Source organism: Podarcis pityusensis (assembly GCF_964106645.2).
Source record: "Podarcis pityusensis genome assembly, chromosome: 6".
NCBI classification, from domain to species: Eukaryota; Metazoa; Chordata; class Lepidosauria; order Squamata; family Lacertidae; genus Podarcis; species Podarcis pityusensis.
In genome coordinates, this window is record NC_138030.1 from 44,403,309 (window position 1) to 44,419,542 (window position 16,234).

Here is a 16,234-nt window from a genome sequence, read left to right on the forward strand (position 1 = left end):
AATTTCAGTGAAACTAGATATACAAGCATATTCAGGATTAAGCCTTGTTAATAAACAATACAGACCAGTATACCACATCAACCCATACAGAGAGATGTTGTGTCTAATTTTATTAATTTAGTCTGCTCTAAGTCATACAATTATGAAAAACAAACAACAAAACGACTGCTGGAAGCCCAGGAATATTTACAGTCTCGCCTTGTTGTAGTGAGGTCAGTCTATGTTGTTGCACAGATTGGTTATGTTTGGTACCACAAAAAACTGGACAGATTTAACAATTTTTATATACAGAAAATAAAAAGGAAATAGTTCAAGTATCAAAATACAAAGACAGATTAAATAACATTTTTATTACAAATCAGTCCCACTGCCATACATCACAATTAGCAAAGGAGTGTCTACATTGTAAACCAAACTGCCTGTTACCAAGAATCGACCTGCCCTCTTCAGGTGCAAGCATAGCGGAAATTCCTGCTGCTAGACATTCATACTGATCATGCAAAAGGAGACAATGTAGGAGTGAGGTATCACCCAACTCATTTTAGTTTCACGAGTGTAGAAGTTATTTTAAAAAGTGAGGTACCCTCAGATATCTGGTCTGCAAGTACAGCACAACTCTTAAACTGCTCTAGAATTTCTTTTAATGGGGGGTGGGGCAGAATTGTTATGTACCTCAGAAATCAAATAAGATTTTCATCTCAAGCTAAGAAAGTCAAAAAGGCCAGATCCTATGAGCCAACAATGGCATGTACAAAATAAAAAGATTGCAAGAGTTTGATTTTAATAATGTGATTTCCCATTCAAGAGCTAAGGAGCAGTTCCTTCAGCCACCTTAACATTTATAGTGTTTTCTCCTGGACACCAAAGATAAAAAGAAGTCTACAGAAGACATACATCTTTTTGAAAAGGGAAACATTTGGAGCACTGGGGGGGAAAGCATTGATGATGCCACTTCAGCATAGGTTGGTGCTAGAACAGCAACAGCATTTTCATTGAAGATCTCAAAACGCATTCAGTGCCAGGAATATAGGGCACTTTTCTCAGTGTGCTGCAAAACCCCACAGAGAGGCAAGAGTCTCAAATATTGTACTAGTATTCAAATTGCTCGGAGCCCAGGAATAACTAAAATTCATAGGAAAAGTCCAGACCAGAATGGCTTTGGTTACCTTCTTATAAAGAATACCTAAGCAGGAGATACTGTCATAGATATTGCTATGTCCATGTAAACTCTGAGAAAGGAAGCACCTGATCACTGGAAGAAGCAAGTTGGAAGCTTTCACTCATTTTGTCACCATGTTCTAAGGCTATCCTCTCTATAGCAAAACAGTTCAGTGTGCATTCTCTCACAACAGTTATAAGTACCTCAGTATTTATAACCATCACCAGCATACCATTCACATATGAATATAAAGGAATGTTAATATTTCCAAAATTCATCCACCAATTATTTCCAAAGCCAGGCCTTTGGGATGATGATTTGGTTTTTTCTCGATACCTTTTCATCTGGAATAAGACTAAATTACATTTTAAAGATACAGAAGTCGAAACAAGCCATTAACAAAATAGCAGGGTACCACAAGCTAACACAGACTTATTTGCACTTCCTCAGATAGGCTATAGAAAGATGTATATGTCACAGCCATAGCCAAAACCAGTGTTCGAGACTGTGATACTCTATGTGAAGCATACAGTCATTCTTGGGTGGAGTAGAACAAGAAACAACTGTTTCAGCATAATGCCCAAAATCTCTCCACATCTTTTTCATATTGTGAAACTGATATACTAAGTATACTTAAATTATGAACTAGTATAAAAAGTGCTAATCAGTGAATTAACTACTTAAAAATCCCAAATCATCAGGGCACAACCACATTTTCAAAAATATGGTACAGGAATGAGATGCATGGAGCTACAGTCAAGTTATTCAATGTATATAAATGTGTGACAAAATTGTACTTAACCAGAAAAGAAATACTGCAATAATAAGAGTTCTTTGCAGTAAAAGCACACTTGTACCAGGCATCAGTTCAGCAATGGTCATGAAGGGTTAAATATTGATAATTTTTATTAAAAACGCCCTGTTTCCCACCTGTTTCACTGCAGCTGTGAAGCGTGTACAGTACCTTCACAGTTGCCAGTACCTTCAAAGTTTAATATTGCAGTGACTTCAGAATCTTTGTCTACTACTTAGCAAGTGTATAATGCTTAATATTCTAGCATCCACTCAGCCTATGCTGTAAGACAGGCACATTCACATTTTCTTTTAACAGTTAAGATTCTCCACTTTCATCAACACAACATGTTATGCTGAAATTGTGGATTTCACAATATTGCTGCATGTACACCACTGTTTTAAATCAGAGCATCAGTCTCTTAACCTCAGATGTTTCATTCTCTTGCTAAAAACACATACTGCTTTTTGTCAGCTTGTAGCTGGAATCTCTTTTCACTCAACTCTGGAAGTCCTTAACGAGCAGCCAAGGACATATCCCAGAGCCGGGTGTTGATCTTCATACATCACGGTTTCTCTGCTTCTTAGTGCTCTGCCCCTTTACTACATTTCCATGGAAGAACGCGGATGTCTGCTGTTCAGCTTGGCAGAAGGCAAACAGAATGGGGACAATATTAATGGAAAGAAATATAGGGAACGAGCTATTCATTCATGTAAAACTACTGAGGGAAGCCTTCAGTTACAGTGATGGAGAAGTTAATGGCCACAGCTTTGTGTGTTTTATAGCCATATGGTGGATGCCCTCTGTTCATAACCAACTGCTCTGAAGCTTCTTGGATAGTTTACCATTAAAAGGCACATGTACTATGTTATCTGGTTTTCAGGAGAGAGAAAAATCACCAATAACTCCTGCAGCTCTTACTGACAGAGATTAAAACTATTCATATTAGGGAAATAATTGTTTGCTTTTTGAGAATAAAAGCAAAGCACAGATATATTTATTAACACTCAAATGTGCAGTAGTCTAAAGAGACTAAATTCTTCAACTGCTATAATTGTACCTAGTTACAACTTGGTATAATTTCCTGGACATAATTCCAGGGACAGTGGGCAGATACCTGGCCCTACCTCACCTATCATCAACAACTGTCTCACTGCTGACCCTATTCTCTGAACAGAGAGATAAAAAATTGCTTGAGATCTTTGTCCAATATAGTGACTTCTCTACTCTAACAATATCAGAAATAATCTCTGTAGGCCTTAACCTTATTATCAAAAGCTGGTCCTAATTCAACATTTCTTTGCAATCATTGTTTAATGAGCTACGTAAAGTTTGCCATTTGAAGAATGTAATAAGGCAAATACAACAGACTGCTCACCTGCTTGAAGACAAATAAATGGCAAATATTTTGATAGTGTCAGTGTGCCTGGAATGCTACATTTAGCAATTTTTAAAGGGATGCTATTTGCATGAAATTTTGACCCCTTTTCTTCTAAAGGGGAACTGTGTTCTGTTACAGCAAAAGCACACCCTTGATTGTCAGTCTTTGTGTACAATTTAGTGACATGTGCCTTTGAAAGTTTCAATTTTAACAAGAGTTTAGGGGGGGAATCAATTCAAAATTATTATTTATAAGCAGATTGGTTAACCTGAACAGAAAGTGATAATTCCAGGAAACGATTAAAAAAAAAAGGCATCGTGTTTAACGGACAGCTGAAAACATCCCTTTTTGGCATTTTCTTAAATATACCAAGCCTAACTCCTAGGAAAAAGGAAAAGCGCTTAATTAGAGCAGACGCACTGCCAAGTAGAACTTTATATTATACCATGCATTCAGATATCCAAGGACAGCAAAGATTGTGAGCAGCATCCATGCTAGGAAATCTGGTGAGCAAGAGATTTGCAAGCAGTATCACAGTGGTTAGTGTCTTCTGAGACGATAAGTAGAAGAGTGCTACTTGTTGGAAACAGTTTTGTGGCCATGACTCAGTATGGAGGTATAAATCTAAATTGAGACAGCATGTACACATGAGACCAAAGTTGTAGAACAGTCCAAGGTTTAGAATGATAAATAGAAAAGGCCTATGGAGTGTTACTTCACCCCACAAATTCACAGTGTCAAAATGAAGAGAAAGTCAAGAAACACTGGGTGTTTTCTGAAATCCACATATTTGACTCCTACAGGCTTCATTTCTCCCACCTCACAGACATCTAAAACAGGTAGCTCTCTCAGTGAGTTACACTTGTTTCCATTAGGAGTATTCACAGCGTTCAGAAGAGATCAGATACAAAATGCTGTTTAGTCTATGGTATCCTAGTGCTGTTGCCTCTGATGGTGCCACACCTAGTGTCAGCAATGGAAGGAAGGAGGGATTTAGAACAGCAGACAGATCAGACTGCAAAGGCACGGTTAGACGGGATGGATGCAGGATTTGTTTTCAGAAGATAGTAGTCTCATACTTAGTGCTGAGGGTCCTCTTGGAATCCTGCTTGGGCTCTACAACCCAGGACACACTAGCATGGGACTGGGAGTCTTGGTCCACTTCAGATGGCTCGAGCTAGAAAACATTAGAAGGAGAGAGCATATCAGCCAAGCTGCTCATTATGAGAATGTGAAGGCAAACCTGTACAAAGACAGCTTTGGGAGGGAGCCGCCTAGGTCAGATTTTTTAAAAAGTATTTAAAGCAGAGGATGTGCACACGTACAGGTATTTACCACCTAAAATGTTACCATAAAGACTTGGACCAGTTTTTCAGATGAAAGAAATGCCGTATTTTTGCTCTATAAGACTCACTTTTCCCTCCTAAAAAGTAAGGGGAAATGTGTGTGCGTCTTATGGAGCGAATGCAGGCTGCACAGCTATCACAGAAGCCAGAACAGCAAGAGGGATTGCTGCTTTCACTGTGCAGCCATCCCTCTTGCTGTTCTGGCTTCTGAGATTCAGAATATTTTTTTTCTTGTTTTCCTCCTCCAAAAACTAGGTGTGTCTTGTGGTCTGGTGCATCTTATAGAGCGAAAAATACGGTAGATACAGCTCATTTTGGAAAAAGAACAAATTAAATTTTGTTTAAGCCCAAATCAATTATCAATTCAAGGTAGCAGTTTGTTGAAATTCACTAGAAACAGAATGCTTATTTGGAGTTTAAAGTGTTATATTCAGCTATCTAAGGTTAGGTTTTTATGATCTGATATATTCTCTTAAACAACAGAACTCTTCTCCTTGAATGTTAAATTGATTTTAATATGGTAAAACTCGGCAAATGTTGCACTGAAGAAACATTTTATGCTGGTGAAAAGTGTTACAAGCTTGTCCTTGAAACGCCTCTTGTGTAATGTATAGGAAAGCTTGAATGAATTAACCTAGCAAGGTCAAGACAGAAGGGAACATAGACAGAGCAGCAAAACTAAGGGGAAAGAATGAGGGAATCACTGAATGTGAGTTGGTTTGATAACAGAAAACGTTTGTAACGAGAGACATGTGACTGCAAGAATGGTAAAGACCTTAGCTCCTTGACTAACAGATTGCAGCGGCAGATAGGAGGGACGGTGTGTAGTACAGGTGTGACAGTAACAACAGCGACTATCGGGAGGGAGCGGCACCTGAGGAACGGGAGCAAGCAAAACACAGACAAAAGGTAACATTAAAGGAGAGCAACAAGTATAGAGAGCACATGGGCCAGTACTCTGGTATGTTTATTTTCTTGCTAGATTGACAAGGACTCTTTATGGGAACTGCTGAAAAAAAAGAAACTAAGTACTCAGTAAATGTGTCATTGATTACATGTTTCTGTCAGTCCTACAGAGGAAACTTCAGAAAGAAAGGAAGAAAGCCCGTGTGCACAAGGCACCAGCAACTAGTAGTTCTAAAAGCAGTAAATTCATTTTAGGGTGTCAATATAGTCTGTAGGCTGCCCAAGCAACAATTTTGGAGGGAAAACAACTTTACAGCACAAATAGTCTTAATAGCAAAAATACTGTCCTGCGTCTTCATGGGTTCTCATTTTATTGCATTTCATCATGCACAGTTTCCAGCCAAGCACTGGTTGCATGTAGCATGTTTAACTTAACAGCTTTTGGTCCAATATCTATGTTGTCTAGAACTGTTGAGAAATGCCTCCCTGCAGGCAGACCTTTGTCATTCAGTGGTATGTAAGCTAGGACTTTACTACTTCAATCAGACACATGAATCCACCTCATGAGATGGTAGTGTGAAAGAGAATCCTTTTCTGCGAAAGTATTTCCCATCCATTACCCATCTTTTTTTTCTTCTTTTTTTTACTTTCAAACTATCAGCATTGTCAAGACAAAACACAGGATTACCACACAGGAGGAATGCAAGTTAACTCAGGAAAAAATATGAGCAAACACTCTGATTTACTTCAATGAGCAGTTCTGGTATTTGGCCCTTGTCAAAATAGTGAATAGTGAAAGGTAAATCTTTGTATTAGTATACTTTTAAGCCTTTCCAGTAACTTGCAATTCTTTCTATTGTCTCATTGTTACTTGCTCGGCTAATTAGCTCTTAACTATCTTACTTACCTGAAAAGGCTCAATGCAGTATTTTTTACAGTATTTTTTAAATCAGCTGTGGTGAGGCATCGTGTCAAAAACTAGCATAACTACAGGAAAGAACCAAAGTTCTTTTAACATACGTACTGCTGATTTCCTCATGCTGGCTCGAGGTTTAGGCACCGGTTTTGAAGATTTTGTTTCTATCATTTCAGCTGTCAAAGCACCTGGAGGTTTTGATTTTTGGGCTTGGAGGGCCAGCTGGTAGGCTACTTCAAATGCTTGTCCCAATGTCAGAATGATTTCATATGTTAGATTCTTGAGAAAAGAAACACAAAGTATAACTTACTTCAGAAAGTAATGCCAAGAGTTATGATGCTAGTCTCTTTCTACAAACAAAATGAGTGCTGAGTGCTGTCTGGTATCTTGAAGACCATTTTATATCACAATCCTGTGTGTAAAAAGTAGGGAATAAGCCCCATTTTGTATAATGAGGTAGTGATGGCCATTGGGACAGGTAGGGCAGAAGGCTGGAGGCAAACAGTAGGTGGAGCTAGAGCAAATGACAGTCTAGAGTTGGCTAATTCTAGCTTTGCCCTCATCCTCCTCTCCACCACATGGACTAAAGAGGGGGAAGCTGTGAGCTCCCAACTTCATTTATTTCATATACTTATATACAGCTTCATATGAAAAATGTATCTAAATGGTTTACAAAAATATTATACAAGATATATCCACACAACAACAACACCAGGTAAAACAATAAAATCTCCCTAAAGCAAAATGTAACAGCACACTTTGAAAATATCTCAAGAGTCAGTAGACATGACTCAATAGCCTTGCCACCAAGTACCTGTAAGGTGGATGGAGGATCAGAGATCTACGGTCATCTGGACCCCACCCCACCCTTCTTTGGAGAGCAAAGCCACTGTGGAAATACAAAGTTTGTCTGAGCAAACAGCTTCTGAGGGGTACCTTTTAAAGTTATCCCTTTGTTCTGTGTGACTTTGGGCTGGCTGACACCAGTCACAGGAAAGAAATGATTCTGCCATAAGAAGCAATTCTGCCCAGTCAAGACAGGCTACTTCCCTAAGCTTTGTGAGGCCAGTACTGGTATTGCACAACTGCCTTGCTCTCAGAACTTAGGAGCTCCTCTGGATTAACAACTGTGGATTGACCTGGCAATTGAAGAGTTTCTGGCAGGCTTAAAACCCAGCACTTTTTGCACAACTGTCTGGCAGTTCCAGAACAAAAATACTGGTGAGGGCACAGAAAGGGCAAAGTACATTTGGGGGTAGTGAATTTGAAAAGTATTTCCACTGTGTAACCAAAAGTAATCAAGTAATGAATGGGAGGTGAGCAATTTGTATGGGAAGACACTCTATTCCCCCACCCCACTATGTTGCCTATGGCTGCAGTTAATGTCCAGGGTTGTGACAAAAAGCAGAAACATACTTCAGAATTCTGTGCAACATACCTAGCTCTGCCATGAAAATCTTTTTTATCATGCAAGTTCTAAAATCCAAATATAAAACATTTGATACACCTCCAGTATTTACTTCTCACTTCCTACACATTATACCCTATATTTTGTAGAGAAAGCACTGGATTTTTAAATGTGTTAGAGTACCGGGACTGCTAGCCATTTCACATTCAGGGCAAAGAAACTCTGGAGGAAAAGCCAGCATATGTTGCTTAAATCCTTGCACCCCATGTTTGCGTATATGAATTACCAGCATTCCAAAAGCTTTTTGCTGCAAACCAACTACCTACAGATTATTTTTAGCAAGGCAAAATGCAAAGCAAAGAATCAAGCCATTTATATTCTACATGACTTACTACATCAATGGTACTGAAGACATGGCAGTAGTGGTGGCTAGTTTGCAAGTCCTTTGTGATATAGGCAAATGTACAGAGATCCTCCGGGTCCTGTGCAGCACATGAGATGTTCCGGATTTCGTGCTCAGCAATAACATTCTGCCAAACGGAAACAAACAGCTTTTTTTGCTCAGTAACTGAGATTATCTTACGAAAACACTATTCACAATAAAATAACTTTTTTTAAAATTTATTTACAACTAAATAACAACTAAGATTTTGGGTTAGAATACCCTGGGTGGTATTCAACTAACTTTTACTCAGAGCAGATCCATTAAAATTAGTGTCTATGACTAACTTCAGTCCATTGTTTTCAATACGTCTACTCTGAGACATTCTTTCAGCAACAAAAGCAGCGTCCAAATACAGACAAGCACTATCTGAAAAACTGATACAAGGGAAAAATCAATCTCTACCTAACTTCTCTACAGTGGTGCCCCGCAAGACGAATGCCTCGCAAGACGGAAAACCCGCTAGACGAAAGGGTTTTCCGTTTTTGAGTTGCTTCGCAGGACGAATTTCCCTATGGGCTTGCTTCGCAAGACGAAAATGTCTTGCAAGTCTTGAGATTTTTTTTTTGCTTTTCCCCCCCTTTATCTAATCTGCTAAGCGTTTAATAGCCTTTAATAGCCTTTTAGCAGCTAATCCGCTAAGCCTTTAAGCCTTTAATAGCCGCTAAACCGCTAATAGCGCTAATCCGTTAAGCCGCTAATAGGGTTGCTTCGCAAGACGAAAAAACCGCTAGACGAAGACTCTCGCGGAACGGATTAATTTCGTCTTGCGAGGCACCACTGTAGTGGCAATTCTTACAGGATTTACCATGACATTTTGATGTATTTACTGATAAGGAATGGGTAGTTGCATAACAGATTAATTTCCATGATGTACTGTCACTTGACATTCAAGATTTTAAGTATTAACTACAAGCTTAAGATCGTTCTCACCTTGTTAGATGCATCAATGAATTTCACTCCTTTGTAAGTGATAGATAATATTATAGTTGGGGTCTTCTTCATATGCTCTGTTGATTTCTTTGTAAAAGAAAAAAACTCATTAAGAGGCATGATTAAAACATTTCTCAGGATGGAGTATACAGGCAAGTTGTTTTTTTAATCCGCATCAGGTTTTGGAAGAACTATGCTAGGTTTTTAAAGATACATTTTCAAGGCAATGAAAATTCAGTGAAGTATATATATAATATATACACAACAAGGTATAATCAGACTTTACACACCCTAGCAGTAAATACTGCATACCAGCTGAAAACATATTTGCCAAACAAGTTGACTAAAACAAGGTAACAGATAATTGTAGGGCAATTACGAAATTTCGAAGTTTTGTGGTTTGGCTATTATATCTTGTGCTTGCAGCAGCCTCCAAATCTTGAGCTACACAACACATTTTACTTTTCAAGACTGGTATCAGAAGTTTTGATTTTACACAGTGCACACCTACCCTCATCTTTGCACAGGCATCCTGTGTAGATTCTGTCCCTCGAAGATCTTTGATTAACATGGAACCTAGATACTGTTTGAAACAGGGGAACAGTAGCAGCAACTATTAACACTAATATTTGTACCCCAAAAGATGAGAAGATATTCTTGCTTCCAAAAGGAACCAGGCAATCTTATAAACTTCTGCCTGGATAAGGCCAAACTGTACTAAGTAAAAGCTATTATGTAAGTGGCAGGACCATGCTTTCCAGCAAAGATGGGAAATATGTTGCCTTCAAATCTTGTTGAATTGCAGTTCCCAGTAGCCACAGTCAGCATAGCCAACGGTCAGGGATGATGGAGATTGAAGTCCTACATCTGGAAGATCTCAGGTTCCTCATCCATGCTTTACAGGAAGAACCAAGATTATGCACCAGATGAATTAGAATCATAAAATTGTAGAGTTGGAAGGAATCTCAAGGGTTATCTAGACCAATGCAGAAATCACAGCTTAAAAATCCCCCAACAGATGGCCATCCAACCTGTTTAAACCTCCAATGAAGGAGAGTCCACCACCTCCTGAGGTAGTCTGTCCTACTGTTGAACAGCTATTACCATCAAAAACTTCTTCCTAGTGTTTAGTGGGAATCTTCTTTCTTGTAATCTGAATCCATTGGCTTGAGTCCTCCTATCTGGAGCACCAGAAAACAAGCTTGCTCTGTCTTCCATGTGACAGCTCTTTAGATATTTGAAGATGGCTATTATATCAACCTCAATTTAATTAATCTAGAATATACTTACATTGGCTTCATACCCACAGGATTCAAATATAAGCTTCTCTGGTTGATGCTGCCAGTGTTGGACAGGGGCATAAGCAGCAGCCAGACTAGGGGGTCTGAGTGTAAGTTTAGATTCACGGCGTTCCTCCTGAAAACACAAGTTGCAGTTATAGTCAGAATTTGGTCTGGGATGCCTGCTCTACTGAGCATATTTACCAAGGGCTCTGCCCCTGCTCAAGTTGCTTGCCAAGCTCGTCTACAACCCTGCCTACCCTTCACCAATTCCCCCACCCCCCAGACCTCACCAACGCCCCCAACCCAACAGACTAAGGTGGAAAATCTTTTTGGCTCCCACTCCCTCTGATGGTAGTAGAAAAGAGGGGGAATCTCATGGTCAATGCACTTGTCAATCATAGCTCTCCCACAAGAAGGATGGAAGCAGAGAAGGGAAACAAAGGCAGCTGGGAGGCCCAAGTGCGACGACAGCCTTAGGGAAATGCATAATAGGATAAATATTTTTATAACCACTTTTCCACATAGTTCAAAGCCATATATACTTACATAAATAAAAGAAATAACTATCACCTAAAATGCACATATAAGACAAAGCATCCATGGAACATTTATGTTCTCATTTAAAGGTGTGGAAAAGGAAGGTTTTACTGGCTTTTTAATAAGATAACAATGCTGGTGTCTTCCAGAGTTTGGGGACTAGTGCTGAAACAGTCTCTCTGCTATCTTAATCAGTTTTATGAAAGCAGCAGACAGCAAGGCCAACTGAACCTCCTCTGGTGAGTGGGCTCACATGGGCTATTAACAAATGTCAAAACAGCATCACACAATACCATCCTTGTGACTAGGGCAGTATCTGGCTACCTCTAAAAATGTCTTGAACTAGGCAGGCATGTTTCCACTGTACAATACAAGATATAAAGACAGACAAAGCTTGATAAACAACAACAAACTGGTTGCTGTATCTCAGCAATTTTAATAATGTTAATAATGTCAAGACTGGGAACACCCATAACTAGACACCCCTCCCCATGGCAATTGCACAGTTTCTGAGAGCCTTAAAAACCAGTACTTTTTGCACAACTGTCTGAGCAATGATCAGTGGCAGTTCCAGGAAAAAAATACTGGTGATCATCAGCAATGCACTAAATCTGCTTCCATATTGGGGGTGGCAGAGGCAGCAGCCATACTTCACTACTGTGGGTCTCCAGTCGGCAAAACTGTGCTACAGCTCCCATGAGATTCCCCCTCTCTTCTACTACCATCATAAAGTAACTTTGATTCTTCTTGCTACATTTCACAGTGCTATTTCCCAACTTGTGGAAACCAAACCAGCTGCAAGGCTTTCATGCCTCCACCCACCAATGTCAGTCATGCCCCTCAGATGTCCTCACCAGAGCAGGTAGCCATCTTAGAGCATAACAATCTATTTCTAATTTACCAGAGCCAACCAGCCATTCCCCTCCATGCCCTGCTCAACAACAGCTGTAAGGTTAGAGACTCCTGTTTTACAAGCTAATAGAAGAATTTCTAGAAGAAAAAATAATGGAATACCTGTGCCTTGAGTCTCTCTGTTCTGGGGTATGATGCAATGTCATGGCTGCTCTCATGTCTCTTCTTTCCAGCATCCCCCAAAGGCAGCAGGAGATCTGCAGATCTCCCTGTACAAGAGTCACTCTGGCTTAGGGGTGAAGACGTCTGGGATATCAAATCCTGGCACTGAAATCAGAGTGTACACATTACAAGAATTAGATTTTCACAGGGTATATTCAGAGCAACTTGCCCACAATAAATAAAAATGCCCCTATCAGGCAAGGCTCAGTCCCCCCCCCCCCATTTGTTTTAGTATGATCGTTAAGGTCAACATAACCAGTAAAAAGGAAGTCTAGTTCATTTATACCCTGCTTTTCCATGATGAACTGTACTCAAAAGGGCTCACATTAACTTATTATAAAAGTACATAATATTCTAAATGTTACAAAACATATCGATAAATTCAAATGAGACTTAGTTAGCATCCATTATGAAGAAAATTGATTTAATTTGGGGCTGTTTACTTTGTAGAGACAGAAGTATAAATGTTGCATTTCTATTCTGTGACTTGAGGTCCACCTGGAACTGTTCTGAAGCACCTGAGCTCTAAACTTTCAAATGGTTTCCAAAATCCAGAGGCATGTGCTCAATCTCAAACAAAGTTTAATTAAAATGGTGTGTAGAAAGAAAAGCAAGACCCACTGGGGACAGAAATGCTGTAGCCCACCCCACCCCACCCCATTCTTCCTTAAAAACAATGACTCACTCTTAGCTGAGAGAACCGTGGTGGTTTCTGTGGGGGCTCCTCATATGGTCTGTCTGCCAGAGAGGCTATTATACGCTTACGATGGCCAATAAGATTTACCTTAAGTACCTGTAGGGAAAGAGAACGTCAGAAAAACATGCTACAAAAAACTTTCTACATTGTGGCTTCTCAGTATTAACACAGCGCTGCAATCTTTCACCTTGTGAATCACCAGAATTTTCATCTTAACTGGAACTGAATAGGCTTAGCAACTTACATTTACTAGTTCTAGTTCCCAGAGGTTTTTCACAGAGTCTATAGAGCTATAGCCACTCGACAAAAACGATTGAATATAATCCTGCAGCCCCAGGGAGTCAAGCCATACAGGAACAGAAGGCTGAGTCCCATCACAGCCCAGAGATTTCACCTGTAGAAGGAGCAAGACAGAAAAGTGTTATAGATGTGTAAGAATCAGGTGTGAACATAGCGCTACGTTGGTTACAACCCACAGTAAAAGTCACTTAGCAGTATACAGTGGTACCTCAGTTTTTGAACAGCTTAGTTCATGAACAACTTGGAACCCGAATGCTGCAAAACCGGAAGTAGGTGTTCCGGTTTTCAAACTTTTTTCCGGAAGCCGAACGTGCTCTGTTTTGAATCCACCCGTGTTTCCTGTTGCGCTGTTAATTTGTGTCCCCGTTTCCTGTTGCGCTGCTAATTCCCTCCCCCCCATTGTAATTCAAGCCTTCCGTGTCCAATTGCAGTGTTCTAAGGTGATATTTGGAGCTTATATTTGGTGCTTTTGTTTTTGCTATTTATTTTGCATTTTTTTGTTTTGAGGCTTTTTCAGTTAATTTGTTTTTGTGGTTTGTTTTTTTAAAGATATTTATTAAAAGTTTAATAGTTACAGAAAAAAGAAGAAAGAAACAATAAAAAGTTCACAATACATCAAAAATAAAGAGGGGGAAAAAAACAATACAACAGAACAACAAAAAAAGCAAAAACATTTAAAAAACACATCCAAAATCTCTATATCTCTACCTTTCATTTACTTGTGTCATCGACCTCCTCACACCTCCCTTTTTTGTATTCTTGTTCAATTAGCTATTTCAGCAAATCCTTTCCATCATTCTTAATTTTTATTCTATAATTTATCTTAACACAATCTAACCTTAAATTTCCACTTTGACCCATTAATTTGTTTTTGTGACTGTGTGGATCCCAGTTCAGCTACTGATTGATTGACTGATTGTGTGACTGTGGAAATGGATAAAAGCCTCCTATCTAAACAATGACTATCATCAGTGCAGGTAAGAAAAAAATTTAATTTTTATTTTTATCATCTACAATACTGTTTTATTTATTTTATAGTACAGTACATTGATTATTGTTTTCATTTTATGGGTCAATGGTCTTGTTAGATAGTACAATTTATGTTAAATTGCTATTTTAGAGGTTGTTTTTAAAGGTCTGGAACGGATTAATCCATTTTGCATTACTTTCTATGGGAAAGTGCACCTTGGTTTTAGAACAGACTTCTGGAACGGATTAAGTTTGAGAACAAACGTACCACTGTACTTGTTCAGCTGGAAAGTTTTTGTGCCAGTGGAACATTGTTGCAAGTGGGTGGCTGGTAACTTTGTTGCACAACAAATTTTCACTAGTGCAGCTCTTAAATTGGATTCTTCTGTTGCATGACATTAAAACTTGTCCATCCGCTAGCACAAGAGCCCTTGCATTATTAGACAGAGAATATTGGATACATCCCATTTTCATTTGACTGTGTAACTCCAGTCTGTATTTGGTTGTAGCAACTATACAGTGCAGTTCCCTGTGAGGTAGAAGTATTATCTCCATTAAGTAGAGATGAGCCACTAGGGCTAACTACAGAATGCATGAAATCTCAGGGGGGTGCCTCCCCCCCCCAAGCTGTTTTGTGAATATGAGTGGGGAAATTAAGCATGGGAGTAATGGGAGGAGCTTCTTCATATTTTTTTCTCACCTGCTGCTTCTCTGTTCTAATGTGCTCCCTAAAACTGCTTTTAATCTAAACTCTACAGCTGTATTCTGTAGGGAAAAATACATGTATTTGCATGTAATGTTCAATTATGCCCCACGGTTACTTAAGTGCCTGAGTTGAAGTGAGTTGGCTTGGAAGTGAATTAACTAAAGGTACAGTTGTCAGCAATAGATCAAAATTTTGAATGTCAGTGGCACAGTAACCATTGCAGAGAGGAGTAGAACAAATCCAAGAGGGACTGGTCTAATCTAGTAAGTGACTGTTGGTGGAACCAGAACAGTCTCGCATAAGGAGGGACAATGATCAGGAACCCGAAGAGATAAAATTTGTAAAAACTCACTCTTGGAAATGCACTCTTCCACAATGACCAGAGGCTTTCATTGACCCATTGTGGGAAAGAGAGCAAGCTCAATGCACAACACCAGGCAATTAACTGAATTCAACCAGGGGAAAACATGCAGTGTAGCAACATGGATCTATGGTTAAATCCTATTGCTTTCAGAAATTCAGCTTCTTCTGGAACTTTTAATTAGTAGCGCAACCAAAAGCTTTCTGCATGGCAAAGCATAATATAGAACCTCATGGTAAGCTTCCTGCTATGGAATTTGCTTCTTAAAAAGCAGACACGATTGAACAAACAAACCACTTTACTTGGCTCTGTAAGAAGCAGGCTGTTTTGGAATGTAAAATTAAAATGTCTATTCTAGGAGGAGCCACTTCACACACTTTAAAACCTTCCTGTTCCATTGTTTTAAAAAAGACTATGTGAAATTGTAATACATAGAAACACCCTATATTTCCAATAATAGAACCAGACAAGGACATTTAAATATATAAATATTTCGATTGGCATTCTGGGAGAATGGAGACCCTCCATTGTCTACACAAACAGAGGAAAAACCTGTTGTGAAATCAGGAAGTCTTTAGCCTCTCACAAGTCAAATCACTACTTTATTCTTAGTTTTATTAAACTGAGATTTGTTCACAATGTTTGCACCAGCTTTGGTGATATCTTCTCATTAACTCAGTTTACTTAGAAGCTGCAAAAAACATGTATCTTTCGACACAATTCTGACTCCACTATTTGGACTCATGCTTAATAGGAAAGCAATACTAAGCCCTCTCCTTACAATGTCTATTAATATGGCAGAATGCAATTATTTGCTTCTCCTCCTGTAAAATTATTTGTTCACTCATAATTATGGAATTCAAGGTATTCCAATACTAAAAATTATGTCTGCATGTGAAAACACAAATTCATTTTAACCTTAGGAAGAGACCGTGCTGCCTGAAGAAGTTTTCTGCGATGCTGTGGGTCACTAATACCAATCTCTCGAAGGTCCTGATCTTCCATGACATTACTGCCCTGTAG

General features: G+C 39.2%; 1 protein-coding gene across 12 annotated transcripts in view; it reads right to left on the reverse strand.

Annotated features, from left to right (window-relative positions):
- Nucleotides 1-95: 95 nt before the first annotated feature.
- Nucleotides 96-16,234, reverse strand: part of LOC308479371 (ankyrin repeat and SAM domain-containing protein 1A-like) — a 112,629-nt gene continuing 96,490 nt past the window's right edge. For 5 of the 12 annotated variants that reach the window (XM_081010011.1, XM_081010008.1, XM_081010004.1 and 2 more), the window contains 12 exons: nucleotides 16,130-16,228; nucleotides 13,120-13,269; nucleotides 12,864-12,971; nucleotides 12,119-12,283; nucleotides 10,575-10,700; nucleotides 9,796-9,867; nucleotides 9,285-9,371; nucleotides 8,302-8,439; nucleotides 6,610-6,780; nucleotides 5,455-5,553; nucleotides 4,413-4,510; nucleotides 96-4,296 (listed from right to left, as the gene is read on the reverse strand). In XM_081010011.1, the coding sequence (XP_080866137.1) occupies nucleotides 4,257-4,296; nucleotides 4,413-4,510; nucleotides 5,455-5,553; nucleotides 6,610-6,780; nucleotides 8,302-8,439; nucleotides 9,285-9,371; nucleotides 9,796-9,867; nucleotides 10,575-10,700; nucleotides 12,119-12,283; nucleotides 12,864-12,971; nucleotides 13,120-13,269; nucleotides 16,130-16,228 (1,353 nt within the window). In that variant the 3' untranslated portion in view covers nucleotides 96-4,256. Of the gene's footprint in view, nucleotides 4,511-5,454; nucleotides 5,554-6,609; nucleotides 6,781-8,301; nucleotides 8,440-9,284; nucleotides 9,372-9,795; nucleotides 9,868-10,574; nucleotides 10,701-12,118; nucleotides 12,284-12,863; nucleotides 12,972-13,119; nucleotides 13,270-16,129; nucleotides 16,229-16,234 lie in introns of all 12 variants that reach the window. The other 7 variants (XM_081010013.1, XM_081010007.1, XM_081010005.1 and 4 more) reach the window with 5 other exon arrangements.